The 17,243-nt window shown below is 45.9% G+C and overlaps 1 protein-coding gene and 1 non-coding gene across 17 annotated transcripts in view; one reads left to right on the top strand and one right to left on the bottom strand.

Annotated features, from left to right (window-relative positions):
* Positions 1 to 16,790, bottom strand: part of ogdhl (oxoglutarate dehydrogenase L) — a 48,976-nt gene extending 32,186 nt beyond the window's left edge. For 7 of the 16 annotated variants that reach the window (XR_009797334.1, XR_009797330.1, XR_009797332.1 and 4 more), the window contains exons 1-15: positions 16,658 to 16,677; positions 15,107 to 15,321; positions 14,086 to 14,256; positions 12,665 to 12,770; positions 10,346 to 10,461; positions 9,302 to 9,456; positions 8,927 to 9,073; positions 7,620 to 7,710; positions 7,364 to 7,543; positions 7,162 to 7,290; positions 6,740 to 6,940; positions 5,428 to 5,580; positions 4,882 to 4,984; positions 2,670 to 2,798; positions 2,136 to 2,286 (exon numbers count right to left, since the gene is read on the bottom strand). Coding sequence is in view for 7 of the 16 variants with exons in the window: in XM_061836351.1 (XP_061692335.1) it covers positions 2,136 to 2,286; positions 2,670 to 2,798; positions 4,882 to 4,984; positions 5,428 to 5,580; positions 6,740 to 6,940; positions 7,162 to 7,290; positions 7,364 to 7,543; positions 7,620 to 7,710; positions 8,927 to 9,073; positions 9,302 to 9,456; positions 10,346 to 10,461; positions 12,665 to 12,770; positions 14,086 to 14,256; positions 15,107 to 15,319 (2,045 nt within the window). In the remaining 9 variants the exon portion in view is untranslated. The other 9 variants (XR_009797335.1, XR_009797336.1, XM_061836354.1 and 6 more) reach the window with 7 other exon arrangements.
* LOC133510298 (U6 spliceosomal RNA) lies at positions 3,866 to 3,971 on the top strand. Its single transcript, XR_009797579.1, has one exon. It is a non-coding gene; the product is annotated as a U6 spliceosomal RNA (small nuclear RNA).
* Positions 16,791 to 17,243: the final 453 nt, after the last annotated feature.

Here is a 17,243-nt window from a genome sequence, read left to right as displayed (position 1 = left end):
CTGTAGTACAATGAGCTACCAGATACATACTGAATTTGTTTTTTTTCAACATAACAATTTTCCTATGGTAGTTCGCCTACATGTGCCGCCCTCCCCTTTCCCATGTTTGGCCTTCTTCATCTTTTATCCTTACACCAATAATATCGTCTTGGACTTATTCCTAATAACTTCCTTTTCTTCCTGTCTTCTTTATCCCTGCACCTTTCCTCAAGCTTCTCTTCCTTCTTTTTCTTTATTTAAAAAAATATATATTTTTCTGTAATGCCAACGCCGGACCTCAATTTACTCGTCGTCCACCCGTCCTTCCTGTAACGCGCACGCAACAAGATTATGTCGCCGGTCCTCGGGGACCCCATTAGCGGGGAAAACGGGGGGCCGCACGCATTCCCGCACCCAAACACGTCGAGTCGGGTGCGGCGGCGAAAGACGCGGCGGAGCAGAACGCGCCAATATGCTCGGCGGCTCCTGCGAGATGACGACGTGCGCGACGGAAGCGGGGAAACAAAAGCGCAGGAGACGCCAAAACTTCTTCAATATTACGTGAAGGCGAAGAGAGAATTGAAGACGGAAAACAAAAAGGCCATTGGTACAAATCTGTCGTGACTGTATCTAAGTACGGGTGTTTGTCATTTTTTTGTTGGATTACAAACATGAAACAGAAATAACTAAGATATGTAAAATACACGACACAAATGTCTTATTCTGAAACGCTGTACAGTATTTTAAGAGAGCTTCTTGTAGACAAAAGTAGTGCTTTCCTGCATCTTGTTGCACCTCGAGACCAAGGGACTATATTGAAGTGAGTTTTGGAGTTTCAATGGCACTAAAGTATTGCTTTGCTGCCATCTTGTGGCATCTTGGTGCCAAGGAACTGGATTGAAGTGAGCTGCGTAGCAAATAAGTAGCACTTTGGTGCCATCTTGTGGCATCTTGGTGCCAAGGAACTACATTGGAATTTAGTTGATGTTCTTTTACAAAAGCGGCGCTCTTCCACCATCTTGTGACACGTAGCTAAAGTGAAGTGAGGTTAGGAGCTTCATTTAGACAAAAGTAGTGCTTTAATGCATCTTGGCGTCAAAGGACGTACAATATATCACGGTGAGTTGATGGGGTTAATTTACGCAATTGCAGGGCTATACTGAAAAAAAAATTGGCATGTTTGTGTCAAGAAACTATGTTGGTCTGAGTTGAAGAGCTTCATTTACACAATAGTGAGGCTATTGTACCATCTTTTCGCACCTTGGAATCATCTTTGACCAGTTCAATTGCGTTGTTGCATTTCATTGAAATCCCCTCTGGTTCAAAATGTTTGCAATGTGTGCACTCGCGTTTATCATTGTGTAGTTGCATTATACGAAGAGCTCACTGTAATATTTTGACCCTCTCGAAATACATAGATTAAAAAGTCCTTCGCCCCTGCACTCCATTGGTGAACATTTTCATTATAAAGAGAAAAATACACTTTTAGGATATTGCTAACCCTAAAGCCACAGTATGTTAAAACTGCTAAAGAAAGAAATACAACATTTTGAACGGACACAAAAAATATTAAAAAATTCTAATACTAATTTGAACAATTTTAAAAACATAATTATAAATGTAAGTGCAATTTCAGCAAACTAAAATCAAATGTACAAAAATGTAATATATATTTATCAATGTGAACATTTTAAAGAGTATTTTTAAATAAACATAACTCAAACATGAGCTCCACACCACAGAGAACTAAAACCACAAGAATAAATATCTTCAGTATACCAAAATATTAATGCATTTTAAAAATGATGAAAAACAACCTGAAGATCTTTCGGCTTGTCCCGTTGGGGTTCGCCACAGCGTGACATCTCAGATGAACGCTCATATTTGTTTGGAATATAAATGTGATGAGTGCAGTTGTCCACTACAACCATCATAATAAGAGAGGAAAAACACATTTTTAATAACAATATGAATAATATAACATTTAATGCAATTTGATCACTGGCAAAACAGCACAGCCACAAATAAAAAAAACGTGACAAAATGAGTCGTGATTATTATGAAAGCTCTCGTACCAGATGTGTTGATATTGTGCAAGTGAACCGAACGGAGCTGTCGATTTTGTGGTCGTTATTGTTAACGCGACACGGACCCACCTGAACGTTCCCCTCTCCACGTCTTGGCCGCTGAGACGCACGTGGACGCCGTCTTTGAGGAGCGACCCGAAGGCAACGTACTCTCCCAAGGCCCAGTCCATCTGACCCCTGCGCACCAAGTCGGCTCGGCTGCGCAGGATTCGAGACAGGCCTCCGGGGGCGCACCGACGAGAGATGGCGAAAGGAAAGAACAGGAAAAAAGGATGAGCAAGCAAAAAAAAAAAAAACCTGCAAAACGACAGGTGGTCTTGTCAATTGTGGACACTAAAAGTCTGGCTGATGCGGGACTTCTTGGACAGGAATTTTAAAGAAAATAAAACTGTCCACAAGTACAACTACTGCATTACTGTTATACAGGGCAAAACTTCAAGCGCACTATTCAATGCGATACAATCCCAAAACCAAATTTATAATAATGTGAGTAACAATACTCTATTCATGATACGTCTGATTGCCACAACGGCGAGGAAACAAATCCATTACGACAAAAGTAAAAGGGACACTAAAACGAATAAAAGGATAGGTTTATCTGACCAGGATGGATGGCAAAATCTTCCAAAGGGACGGAGCTGGCGGTCTGGCCGATGTGCTGCAGGACTTCCTTATCCAGTCCTGTGGGGGGGCAGGTCATGGTCTTGGGTTCTCCCTCTTCTGTGAAAAATTCTGAAAGAAAAGATGCCTGAAAATCAGTCGCTATCTCCCAGCAGCAGAGAAAGACTGCAAATATAGCATTTATTTAAATACTGGCCAGTGCTGTTTAGCTTCTCAACTGGAGATACTGCGGTATAATGCATCACGTAGAGGCACAAATTTAGTGTTTTGTTATGGACTAAGTCAGCAGCTCTTGTATTTGTCTTTTTTTTCAGAAAGGAGAAATAATATAATCTTTTACTCTAACGTTTGTGTTCAAATATCCGTGAAGATTTAAGACACGGCGACTTTAAATGTAAAGTGTTGTGCGTTAGCATTAAGCTAGCTACGTTTTTATGCTAGCATTAAGCTAGCAGAGCTTTTCTCGTTCGGTTGTTATTAAATAACCAATCATTGATCATATTTGTTTCATGTTTAGTTTGACAGTAAACTTCAACTGAGGGTGCATGTCGCTTCACTGGGCAGCTAACTGTGAAAAAAGAAGGATGTGGGAGGAAACCCACGCAAGCACGGGGTGAACATGCAAATTCCACACAGGCGGGCCGACATTTGAACCCCGGTCCTCACAACTGTGAGCCTAACGCACTCATCAGTCGCTCCACTGTTCCTCCGATTTAGATGTCCTCACCCTGTATTTTTTCATATAATTTTCAAGTTGTTTTTATTTCAAAAAATGACCAAATGAATAAGCAAGGGCTGGAACTGCAGGGCGCTCGACCTTGTTTCGCCACGAGGGTGAGCACACAGGACTCGCTTCCTCCCCCCCATCCTGGCCATTCCCAGGGGGGGGGTGCTCTGTCTCCACCAATGGCATTCGTCTGACGTCAAATAAATTTACATGTTCCTCCTGGCAGCCTATCAGATTGCCGTATGTGCACTTCCGTGTTTCCAAATATTATTTTCAGTACATTTCTGCATATAATCAAACAATTATAACCAACATATTTTTGGAATAGCTTGTATAACATACATATACACATCGATATATTTTGTGACCGAGCGTTCTGAAATAAAACCATAACTCTAAGTTGTGTTGTATAATGAGCTCTTCATATAGCAGCCCGGTCCCTCGTACTATTGCGTTGCTTCGGCTTCGCATATACTAAAATTGGAACGATACAGAGAAGATTAGCATGGCCCCTGCGCAAGGATGACACGCAAATTCGTGAAGCGTTCCTCATTTTGCATTTTTTTTTTTTAATATGGAGATTAATTTGGAAATAACGCCTGATCTCGTTGGATCTCGGAAGCTAAACGGGTTTGGCTCTGGTTAGTACTGGGAGAGGAGACCGCCTGGGAATACCCCCCCCAGATAGATGCTAGATGGGTTGCGTCAGGAAGGGCATCCGGCGTAAAAACTGTGCCAAACAAATATGCGTTCATCTAAGATGACACGCTGTGGCGACCCCTAACTGGACAAGCCGAAAGGAAAAGAAGAAGATTTAAAGTTGCTTCCGGTCTTCAAACTGGTAACAGTTTACGCAGAAGGCTCTGACCAACCCGATCGTAAATTCAATAAATCCTGCTGAATTTGGACCGAATGTTGTGAACAGTCGACGTGGGACGCTCCTGGCGACGACTTCAGCTGACTAAAATCACCATCTGTGCATTCTTATTAGCATAATTGGAGCCGTATCGTTCGCGTCGAAGCTGCTCGGCCCAAGTTAGCCTAGCTTAGACCGCTAAAAACAAAACGCGCCCGTTTTTCTAATATTTACTGAGGAATAAAACATCAAACGCTAGTATCTCCGCGTCCCGCAAAACCTACGTATCGTATACAACGACGATACTGAGTACTCATAAGAAGTCGGGCGAGTGGAAACGTCAACTTAAAACTTGCTAATCGGCGTCGTGTTCCTTAGCTTAGCTTGCTAACAACGAGACGCGTATGTGATCAATTCGTGAATGTTGAACGTGAGTAACTTCATAACTTGTACGACGAGGACTTATCGGAGGGAGGACGTGAGGACAGTGACGATGCGCCAGATGGGCTTCGATGGAAAAAGATGACGTAGGGAGCCTTGCTCATATCTGAGAAAATATGTTTTGTTGTGTTTTTTTTTTTCAAAACAACGTAGCTGAGGCAGTTTGGTACCTGGCCAGGGCGAGTCCAGCCAGTGTCGGATGTGCGAGATCTTCTCGTCCTTGGAGCTGGCGTAGGCCTCCTCGCATATCTTGTCATATTTGGCCACTTCCTCCTGCAGAACCCGCGTTGGAAGAACAATTCACTCATCAAAAATATGTCTCCCTCGAGCTGAACGAGAAAAATGGAGTCCTTAACGGCAGTAAATTGCCGAGCTGTGTCAGCGATGGGCTATTTGCGAGGGTCCACGTTGCGGTGACAAACAACGTCCGTCAAACGGCGGAGACCGGTGATTGAATCGCAGCAGTAAATCGAAAATAACTGATTCAATGCCGCCGCCTGATTTACGGCTGCATCTTCAAGTGCGCTTTAAATCCAGCAAGGAATAAAAAGGTCACATGTCTTGTAGCCGCCACGCTGCACGGACAAACATTTCGGGGCGCATTTTTTATCGAGAAATTCATTGATGAGAGCCACTTAATCGGCTTCGTGAGGATAAGCGGCTAAGAGAATGGATACACACCCAAAAAAATCCTATACGAGATGAAGAGGAAACACCTGAAATTCCTGCAGGGTGACGACCCCGTCGCCGATGAGCTTGTCGGCGTACTTCTTCAGAACGTGTTCCTGGCGCCGGATCTGCTCGTACATCAGCGGCTGCGTGAACGAAGGCTCGTCCATTTCGTTGTGGCCCGAGCGCCGGTAACACACCTGCAGAGACAAGCGAAGGAATTTTTAGTAGTCTCTTTTATCGTCAAAAATGAAGAAATAAGTTGGATTTGAAGTGGGACCTTGACTTAGGGGTTCACAACTCAAAACATTCACACGTCAAATGGCCGTTCCCCATTGCAATGAATGGAGAAGCCGTTAATCCGTTGCAACCCAAGTACAAGAAAAATTGCTGTCGTACGAATTTGAACTAGGAACGGCTGCACTTCATAGTATTTTACTTTATGAAAACAAAATCATAACATGGTGGCGCAGCTGGTAAAGCGTTGGCCTCACAGTTCTGAGGACCCGGGTTCGATCCCGGCTCCGCCTGTGTGGAGTTTGCATGTGCTCCCCATGCCTGCGTGAGTTTTCTCCGGGTGGGCACTCCGGTTTCCTACCGCATTCCAAAAACATGCAACATTAATTGGAAACTCTAAATTGCCCCAGGGTGCGGCTGTTTCTATGTGCCCTGCGATTGGCTGGCAACCAGTTCAGGGTGTAACCCGCCTCTTGCCTGGTGACAGCTGGGATAGGCTCCAGCACTCCCCGTGAGTATAAGCGGTGAAGAGAATGGATGGATGGATGACATAATTTAAAAAGAAAAATTAAAAACCCAATTGAACTGTTTCTATCTCACTGTACCAATAGAATGGCCGCTGAGCTTCTTCTGGCACTTCATTGAGATGTCGCAACAGTCATCGGTACTGCACTAATATTAGTAGTTTTATGCAGAAGATAAAGAATATATGAGCGTGAGTGCTGTCATATGATCCCGTGTTACACATGTTAGTACACAGTTTGTGTTCAGCGCTCTCCTTAAAGGGTTAAAGCACTGCAACACAGATGCCATTTAGTGTTAGCATTAAGCTAGGTGACTTCAAAACTAGGCTAGGTGGTTGCTTGAAATACACAAAGGAAAATTCTCTATGTTTTCATTTGAGTTTGACAATAAAATTAAACTGGAAGTGGCGATGAAAAGCTCAAAAACTCTTTTTGGAAGAATTGTTTGCTAATTGTGTTTGACAAACTGCTAATTGTTGTGAAGTTAGCGGATTCCTTGCTAGCGTAAGATTCTTGCATCTCAGGTCTGCGCTTGCACTTGAAAGCAAAACGAAACGGGTTGAACGATGGCCCGTGTTTCAAAAAGGTCTCAAGGTACCACCGTAGTTCCGGGACGGACCAGGTCGATGACGACGTCTTTGTTGAAGGCGCTCCGCCACTCGGCGGCCACGCGACACACGTACACGACGGCCTCGGGGTCGTCGGCGTTGACGTGGAAAATGGGGGCGTTGACGACTCGAGCCACGTCGGTGGGGTAAGGCGAGGAGCGGGCCACCCGGGGGTCGGTGGTGAAGCCGATCTGCAAGCCAAGACTCAATTGGCATTCGTGTCGTCACAATTTTTGTATTTCGTTTGATCCAAAAAACAACAACAAAAAAACAAAACATTTTGTGAGTGAAAATCGTAAAGTAAGACAAGCAACTCGATACGTTCAGTTGCTACCATTAGCCTGAATCCAACAGGCGCTTCTAAAACCTAAATTCCTTTCGAGAACTGAATCGAGGAGCGCCATCCCATTACCTGATTGTTGACGACCACATGGATTGTACCGTGTGTGGTGTACGAGGGGAGTTCGCTCAGGTGGAACGTTTCATACACGACACCCTGGCCAGCGAAAGCGGCGTCTCCGTGCATCAAGATGGACATCACCTGGGAAGAGGCCACATCGTTCAAAGTCTGACGACAAGCGACAGAGCGCTACCGTCGCGAGTGGGATTCCGACCTTTTTCCCCAGCGAGTCTCCCCTGTAGAACTGCTCGGCTTTGGCCTTGCCCTGGACCACCGGATCCACCGCCTCCAAGTGGGAGGGGTTCGCCATGAGGGACAGCGTGATGTTCTTCTCCGTCCCCCGGTTTATTCTCTCGTGGTACATCCCCAGGTGATATTTGACGTCGCCGGAACCCTGTCGGGGGAATAACAGAGGGGTTAGCTCGAAAGTATTTTCAGACGGGCCGCTACTTCAGTCCAGGCGTCCTCACTTCATCCGCCGCCTCTAATTTGGGGTCGAACTGACAGAAGATCTGGTTCAAGTCCTTCCGGATCACGTTGGCCAAGACGTTAAGTCGACCCCTGGAAGCAGAACAAAGCACACCAAAACATACGGTGGTACCTCAAACCATTTTCCCATTTGTGGTTTTAACCATCCATCCAGTTGAGTCGCGGAGGAAGTAGCCAGACTTCCCTTTGCCCAGCCACTTCTTCCAGCTCTTCCGGAGGCGTTCCCGAGCCAGTTGAGGGACACAGTCTCTCCGGCGTGTCCTGGGTCCTCCTCTGGGTTTCTTTCCAGTGGGCCATGGCGGGAAGACTTCACTAGGGAGGCATCCGGATCAGATTCCCCAGCCACCTCACCTGGCTCCTCTCAATGCGGCTCGACACTGAGCCCCTCCCGGATGACCGAGTTTCTCACTCGTTCTCTAAGGGAGAGCCCGGACACCCCGCGGAGGAAACTCATTTCGCCCACTTGCGTCCGGGATCTTGTTCTTTCGGTCACGAGCCCATAGGTGACGTTGGGAACGTTAAATTGAGAGCTTCGCCTTTCAACTTCGCTCCCTCTTTACCCCAACGGATCGATACAAAGTCCGCATCACTGCCGACGCTGCACCGATCCGTCTGTCGATCTCCCGCTCCGTTCTTCCCTCACTCGTGAACAAGACCCCAAGATACTTGAACTCCTCCACTTGGGGCAGGATCTCACCCCCGACCCGGAGGGGGCACGCCACCCTTTCCCGACTGAAGACCACCACGGCCTCAGATTTGGAGGTGTGTTTAACCAAAAGCTCATTAAACCTGCTGACTGAAAGTCCGCTAGCTTCATGCTAACAGCGCACACAAAAATACAGACAGGAACATCTTCTTTATCCTCTGCACAAAACGTTACTGCAGTTTGGTTGACGTTCTTACATCAAATTATTGTGTTGTTTTTGGACGTGTTGTATTGCCCTCTGGTGGCCAAAATTAATAAGAACAATGAGCGCCACAATGTCCAATGAATTATCATGATGCACAAACTATTTTGTTTTTTATGTTCCATTGAAGTACGTTAGTTTTTTTTACGTGATTATGATGCTCATTTCTCAAAATAAAACATAAGCCGTTGATGTGTCATTTGAAGTCATTAACTCTGCTCTTAAGTGTACGTAACACAAATGTTTTTATTCATCTTTTTTCCCCCCAAATATTAAAACAAAACCAAGATATGAAATGTGATTAAAATCTCATTTTAAATGATTGTCTGTGCAGTTGTTTTTCTGTGGTGTTTTTCCAAAGGTGCAATAATGCGCATTACCGATGCGGCATCCCCACGATGACGCTCTCGATACCGGCGGCGCTGGAACTGTCAATGATGGTCTTGAGAGCCGGGATGAGGACTTCGCAGCCTTCCAGTCCAAAGCGTTTCTCCGACGACCACTTCCTGGCCAGGAAGTCCTCGAAGCTATAAAGTCAGTACATGAACAGGTCTGAACAGGTCTCGGAATATGTCGATTAATAAAAATGCGGTGAGGCTTCCAGAGAGCCGACAGGGACCTTTGAGTTCGTTTATCGTCAGATAAAAATGAGCTAGTCGTAAAACTGGCTGCCGGATTTGGAGTATGATCTACGGTCTGCTACTGCGCTGTCTGCGCATCTATTCATGCATCTAGATGTTCATTTCTTTGCTGACCGCGTCGATCGTATCAGCCGAGCCAGCAGCGTTCGTTTCTCGGCGGCCGTGAAGCGCATGATTCCCGGCGTCTCGAACTTGCGACGGATCCACTGACGCTGCTCCACGTTGTTGATGAACATGAATTCCACCCCCACATGTCCGCAGTACGAATCCTGGATCGGGAGAACGGAGAGAAGAAAAAAGTAAATCACGTCGTACGCTATCCAATTGGAGGGTGGAAGGTGTGTTGTTTGAACAACGGAAGTACTGAATATAGAGTAGTTGTTGATGTAATGGAACGGGAGATCGGCAGACGGATCGGTGCAGATTCCGCAGTGGTGCTGACTTTGGATCGGTCCGTTGTGGCAAAGAGGGAGCTAAGTCGAAAGGCGAAGTTCTGAATTTGCCAGCCGATCTACGTTCCTACCCTCACCTCGGGGCACGAGTTGCGGGTCGTGACCGAAAGAACAAGATCCCGAATGCGAGCGGCCGAAATGAGTTTCCTCCGCAGGGTGTCCGGGTTCTCCCTTAGGGAACCGGCGAATCAGTGTCGAGCCTCTGCTCCTCCGCATTGAGAGGAGCCAGGTGAGGCGGCTGGGGCGCCTGATCCGGATGGCTCCCTGGTGAGGTGTTCCAGACCCCGGGGACGACCCAGGACACGCCGGAGAGACCACGTCTCTCGGCTTGGTTTGGGAACGCCTCGGGATCCCTCCGGAAGAACTGGAAGAAGTGGCTGGGGAAAAGGGAAGTCTGTGTATCCCCGCTGAAGCTACTTCAACCGCGACCCGACCCAGAAAAGCTGTAGAAAATGGATGTTTATGTAACATGCTCGATGTATGGTTTGAATGCGGATTCATCACGTTCATTTTAAGCGCTTTATTGCTACCTTGTGGCGTCCATATGCAATTATGAATATCTTTTAGAGGTGAGAAGTGAGTGGTAGATGCTGTAAAACTCCCATTAAAAAAAAAAAAAAAACCGCTAACCCGCTTCAAAAATTCGCGACACGTCGGGGACGGGAACAATGAACAGCAATATGAAGTATAAAACCGCCAGCTGTACCTCGAGTCGCCGTATGACCTCCCTGAGAGGAAGCGTCGTCTCTCCTCCGCCGATGAAGGTGGTGTGAGGGAGGCGGAAGCTCCGGTCCAGGTCCGACTCATGCAGACCGTAGAAACCTGGTACGCGTTGAAAGAAAAAACAACAACGTTTGGAACAAAAATCATTTGAACACAATATTTATGCCGACCTGAAAGTACCTGCGTCATCAAACTAATTCATTGGTGAATTATGATTAATTACTTTATTTGTTTCGGATAAATTTTCGAGGTTAGTGTGCCAGAACAGGTGATAAATTATGAAAATAGTATTTTTTTTTTGTAACTGAGGCTTTGTAGAATTGTAGAATTTAACGTGCCTTGTTCCAGAAAGAGGCAGGACGGCGGGCGGCTGATAAAGCGTTGGCCTCGCAGTTCTGAGGTCCCGGGTTGAAATCCCGGCCCCGCCTGTGTGGAGTTTGCATGCCGACCCCGTGCTTGCGTGGCTTTTCTCCAGGTGGGCACTCCGGTTTCCTCCCACACCCCGAAAACACGCAACACTAATCGAACGCTCTAAATTGACCCGAGGTGTGACTGTGAGTGTGACCGTTTGTCTTGATGTGCCCTGCGATTGGCTGGCGACCAGTCCAGGGTGTACCCCGCCTCCTGCCCGTCGGCAGCTGGGATAGGCTCCGGCGCTCCCCGCGCCCCTTGTGAGGATAAGCGGCTAAGAAAATGGCTGGATATACCAAAATGTAAGAAATGAAATTTTTAAACACACTGAGGTTGGCTGGCCACCAGTTCAGGGTGTACCCCACCTCCCGGCCGTTGACAGGTGAAATTGGCTCCAGCTTTGCCCGCGACCCTCGTGAGGATAAGCGGCAAGGAAAATGGACGGAAAATGGATGTTCCAGAAAGGCTAGAAATGATCCAATGTTTCACCTTTTGTGCTGCTTCGTACTAAATTTTGACTCCGAACACACTGAACGCGAACGAGCAAAATACGTGGCTACTTGTAACACTTTTCTGGAAGGTAAAAACTGCGCACTCACGGGCGTGAGCAACGACGGCGTCGGCGCAGACGAGCCGACCACCTGAGAGCTGCTCAGGCTCAGCGCTCGCCAGCCGTATAAAAGGAGACAGGTGCAAATCACATTAACAGCAAAGAGGAAAAAAGAAAAGGGGGCCAAGAATAGATCCATGGACTGCGCAAATGATTCATGACTCATTACGTTTCATTAGCGAGTTATAGCGGCCTCGTGACGATATAACGCAGAATGCAACGCTCTGCAACGACACAAAGACGCACTCTGGCTTCTTCGGGTTTTTTATTCTTCTTCCAACTCTAACAACTACTGACCCACGTGCAGCCACATCCGTGTCCAACGCGGGTGTACCGCCGTAGCTCAAGAAATTGGAATAATTGTGCCCCCACGTTTTCAACCCTGCGGCTTATGCGGTGATGCGGTCAATTTGCGCATTTTTTCCCAATGGGCGCAAGGGGGCACTCGAGCGGAAAAGGTAAGACTGAGACCGGTGGAATATATGTGCCGAGGAAGTGACTTTTACCTGTCCGGCCCTGTTAGCGCTGCACTCTCGTGTTACTGCCGTGTCTCAGTGATTTTTTTTTTTTACCAGTATGTTTTTGGTTTTTTTTTTTAACCGGCCCTGTTAGCGCGGCGTTCGCGTTAGTGTCGGCACTTGCGGCTTTAACACAGCCGCGGCCTATGTATGTACCAAACGGTATTTCCTTTACAAATGTACTGAGTGAGGCCTATAACCAGGTGCGCTCTGTAAACCGGGAATTACGGTCATTTCTTTTGGTACTCGCAAATTATTTAACTGACACAGAAATAAAAATATAAAATCCCAATTAAATACATCATTCTGAGTGTGTGTGTGTGTGTTGTGCATATCAATAATATCAATTCCACGTTTTGACTTGAACAGTCTACATTAAATTAGGAATTTGACATTATTCAAATTCACTGATATGTATCTGTTTGTGTGGCAATTTACGACCGTGTATTTAATAAATGCAATTCATTCATTCAATGAGCATTGTGTTGCTCCTTTTGGTGTGTGGGTCGGCCACCAGGGGGCAGCATAACGCATGCAGACATCAACATACAACTGCACTACTACATGCCGCAAATGAGGCGGAATATGTATATATTTTTTAATCAGAGGATGAAGAAATATTCCCGTGAGTATTGTTGTATGCTCTGTCTGGATGTGTCACTACTATTTATTGTTTCAAGATTTATAATTCCCGCAGTTATCATTTTGCAAAGCACTTCATATTTATAAATGACGATGACGAGCGTTATTTTTTTTCGTTCACCTAATTTATCGATCGCGGTGATGAGGTCAGAGGGAACGACGAACGAGTCCAGGTCGGCGTCCAAGATGCCCAGAGGGTCCAGTTGGGCCACGTGATGACCGCGAATCTAGACAGAGCACACAGACACCACAAAAAATGAAAATGAAAAAATGCGTTTGTCGACAAATGGTTGAGGGTGGACAGGCGGAGGTGCGACTTCGTTAGTTGCCCCGCCGGAGCCCCGGGGGGAGTTTTCTTCGGTTTGTGTCGGCCACGCGTCGCCACACGGATCGCGACGAGAATTCGGAACGGATCGGGCGAAGGGAACCGCTTCGTTTAGCCACTCTGGTATTTTCATATGTTCAAAAAGTGAATTGTTTGCATAACCATACAACTTGGATATTCTACGTATTTAAAACAAGTGCAGCATCGTTTTGGGCACATTTGGATGCATTTTTCACACATATGTTAATACAAAAACAGACAGATGATTTTTTTTTTTTAAACTTACTGTCACATTATACATTTTTCAAAAAATGCTTTTAGATGGGGTTCTGGCGGATTCTCGGTCATCCACGTCACGGTTTTCCATAACGGCTGAACCGAGGGAACTGGATTCTTCATATTTGTTGGCTTTGTTTTGTCTTTTTTTTTTCTTGTTTTACAAAAATGTTGAAAAAGGGCTAAGCCGCCGTCAATATTTGTAATTTTTTAGTCCAATAACAGTCAAATTTTCACTCAAGGAATGTCACATTCCAATGAGGTGTGCGAAAATTAAATTTAATATTCAATTTAAGTTCAATGTTGGATTAAGTTTTGACTTTTTTTCATATTAATGAATGACGGTCAGTCGTTTGTTTGTGTTAGAAAATTAAAAAGTCAAATTAAGAGGATGCATTTTTTGAGGTGGTATAATTAAAATAGAACAAAGCCGATTTTGACCTGGCACAAAAAAAAAAAAAAAAATCACAGATGTACTTTTGCCACAGAAGAAAAAGTTCATCATGTATCATATAATATAATCATATAAAATCATATAAACGTGCTCTGTAAATAATTATATTTATTTCTTAAATTTTAAAGCATAACTGTCATTTCTTGTTAAAAAAAATCAACAGATAGGAAAAGATGATTGATTCAGCTTTTAGCAGATTAGAAAGAAGATTTTTCTTCTCACTAGAACATTTTTTTAATTTATATTGTGACAGTACGTTAAAAAAAAAACACATGAGAAATTATGCTATGAGGCTTAAGATTTTTCAACTTTGTCAAATCATTTTTAGAATCTTTCTGTTTCAGTGTCACTGGAAATGTGATGTGATTTTCTTTCATTCCGTTTGCTTCGAAGACCCCAAACCGGATACGGCCCACCTCCCCATTTTGCCCCCCCCCCCAACGAACAATACCAGAGATGTATTATGATGCATGAGGGTGGGGGGCACCTGGTAGGCTCTGACGAGCGTGTGCACAGCCAGGTGGTCCTCCACCACTTTCTGTGTCACGTCCGGCGAGTGGGACGCGGGCCGGCCCTGGAGGAGGGCGGAGGGGCGCGTCTGAGCCTCCTCGCCGGAGCCGCCCGAGCTCTGGACGTTCCGGAAGAAGGCGTCCCACGACTGCGGCGCCGATCCGGAGGACAGGGAAACAAATAGCACAGCTGCTAAGAGAGGGGACATACTTTGGAAAATTGCCTCCTTTATAACGACCCATAGCATAATAAGAGCATAATATTAATACGTCTCAGGCTCCAGCACTCCCTGCCACCCTCATGAGGATAAGCGGCAAAAAATAGGCCGGATGGATAATAAGTCTCAAGCCACCACTGTGCATTGCTACTTCCTACAGATTTTCTTCGACACTTCCTATTGGATATATCAACATTAACCGGAGGAATTCCATATTTTGGGGGGTCCATGTTGATGTGATCTCCACACAAAATGAAAAATGTCAGGTTATGATGATTGAAGAGTATTTTGAGGTGGAATTGCAGTCACTCGCATTTGGAAAAATGTTCGGGTGTGGTCAGTCATGCCCGCAGATATAGAGTTGCGGCTGTGTGTTCTGTTTGTAATTATGAGCGTGCCCCTTTGAGAGCGGAGGGGGGCGGTGTCAGGTCAACGAGGAAGCAGAAGTAGGCTGAGCAGCAGATTCCGTCTGCTTCCGTGTTAAAACTCACAAAACGTCAGGCTGTGGTTCACTCAGCTGGATCGGTTTTCATGTGCGGTGAGAGTGTGCGACGAGTGCGCAATTGCGCAGTGGCGCAGCTTCGAGGGAACCTTGCTCACGACTACACAAAATAAGCCACATCTTTCAATATCTATGCACTCCTGCTCATGAAAATTTTTTACGCGCGTGATATTTCGTTCTCGATCGTGCAAATTTGCGAGCGTGACGACGTGCGGGTGCGTCAAATCATCGACTGGTATTGAGTGATGCGGAAAAAAAAAAAAATTGGCAAGCGTCTACCTCGTGGACATTGTTACGATCCTCCAGCCAGGCAAAGTACATGTCCTCCACATAGCTGGAGCTACTGGCGACGGCTTGCGTGGGCGGAGCCTCGTGGGAACGCGCTCTCCCGGGATGTGGTCCGCACCTGGCCAGGGTCCCCCGACCCGCTCGCCACCACGGACCGGCTCCGCCAGCCCTCAGCACGCCCCCCAATGCTCGAAACGGACTCATGCCTGAGGGAGCGAGAGACAACGCTTTCATCTGGTTTGGTTTTGCACTCAACAACGTTGCGCCAATTCGGATTTGGGGCCGGCACTGCTTTTGAGGAGAAGATAAAGACTGGGGGGGGCGAATCTCTGCTCATCGCATCGAGGGGCGAAATGCCGGCACGCCGGAAATCGCTCAAGTCTAGGTACTGCGGACTACGTACGGTACAAACGGGGTTTATGCCGTGGTCGGTAGTAGAAATTGCAAAAACTGACACACTTGGTGGAGTGACTGACGAATAACACAAACAAAACAAGCCGCATTTTTTTTTGTTGTCTTATCTTTTGCCATCCCAAATATTTTCTATAGAAATCTATAGAATTTGTACAGAACAGCATCTTCTATAGAACTTGTGATTTTCTCTAGAATTTTTCTACAGAACAATAGAAATTTCTATAGGACTTGGGTCCTAAAGTTCTATAGAATTGTTTTTTTTTAGCGGGAATCAAAACCCTTTTTTAAGTCTTGTTTTATAGTTTGGGGTATCACAAACGCAAAAAAAATATCAGCGTAATTTTATTTAATTTTAATTATGTATATATATAATAATAATTTAAATTTTATTGCTCTGCTTGACATTTTTTCTCCGGTTTTTGGGAAACCCAACCTAAATACTACTACTACTGATTACAAAGAACTGGAAAGACGTATAAACGGGATTTTTTTTTCTGGTGAAAGAAAGAAGAGAATCTGCTCTTTTTCTGGTCGCTTCGGTTCCTCAATTGTCACAGAACACAATATTAGTATTATTACTGTTGACAATGGATGGAGAAACCTGCTTTGATCTCAGCTACTAGTACATTTAAGGTCTGTAGTATCGGCACATCTACTATCGTGAGTACTTTTGTTCGGTTTTTAAGGAAGTGCAACAAGAAACGGTACAAAGCTTGAGCAACTGAAGTACTGAAATCGGCACGCGGTTCTTCTCGAACAGACGCAGCGCCACCATCCTGGCGGCGGAAACTTTTACTGCAGCAACGCCAGAAAATGTGCAATCGGACTCGGCTGCGCGGAGTCATTCGCGCACCTTGAAAGCAACCTTCAAGTATGTCCGATGCGATCTCGAGTTGCTCCTCACCTGTTCTGGCAGCGGCGCTTTTGACTTTGGCTTTGTTATGATGCTCTGTGTGACGGCACCACTAATCCGCCGCCTTCAATGCAAATCCACAATCATCAGCCCCCCCCCCCCCCCCCCCCGGCCTGTGTGTGCGTGTGCGTGTGTGTGTGTGACGCACCGCAAAGAATATCGAGCGCAAAGGGCGACGCGTTTCAAAATCACCCTCGTGCGTTCCGAACGTTCACCTTCGGCCGTTGCAATTTCGCGACCGGCCCAGATTCCAGCGCGGCGAAGGTGGCACGGACTCCGAAGCACTCGGAACCCCCCCCCTTCCGCCACCGCCGTCGCCCCCCACCCCTGCATGAGTCAGGCGGCGTGATGCAAGCGCCGCCGCCGCACGCAAAATTAGGAGCACAAAATCCGCCGGGTCTCTGTCAGTGAGTACACTTGCAATGAAAAAAAAAAAAAAAAAACCTTTTCAAATGGGTTCGGTTTTGAATACAAACTTTAAAACAGGGTCGAATCTAATACAGGGGTGTCAAACTCATTTTTGTCACGGGCCACGTTTTACTTTGGGGTCCCCTCAGAGGATCGTTATAACTGTGAATAATCTTTAACTGCCTCGTCATATTTACACATGAAATTTAGGAACTAGTTTTGGAATCAGAAATCAAGGCTAATGGCTTTTCCAACTATTGAAAAAAAAATGCTTGTAATAGCTCATTTATGACATGACAATTTGAAATTTTGGGACAGATTTCAACCAAAATCATGGAAGTTGATACACGTGATTTGCCTCCGGGGGCCACATAAAATCATGCGGAGGGCCGG

The sequence above is a fragment of the Syngnathoides biaculeatus genome, chromosome 12 (genome assembly GCF_019802595.1).
Source record: "Syngnathoides biaculeatus isolate LvHL_M chromosome 12, ASM1980259v1, whole genome shotgun sequence".
Classification (NCBI taxonomy): Eukaryota; Metazoa; Chordata; class Actinopteri; order Syngnathiformes; family Syngnathidae; genus Syngnathoides; species Syngnathoides biaculeatus.
Note: the sequence above shows the minus strand (reverse complement) of the source record. Positions and strands in the feature narration are given on the sequence as shown.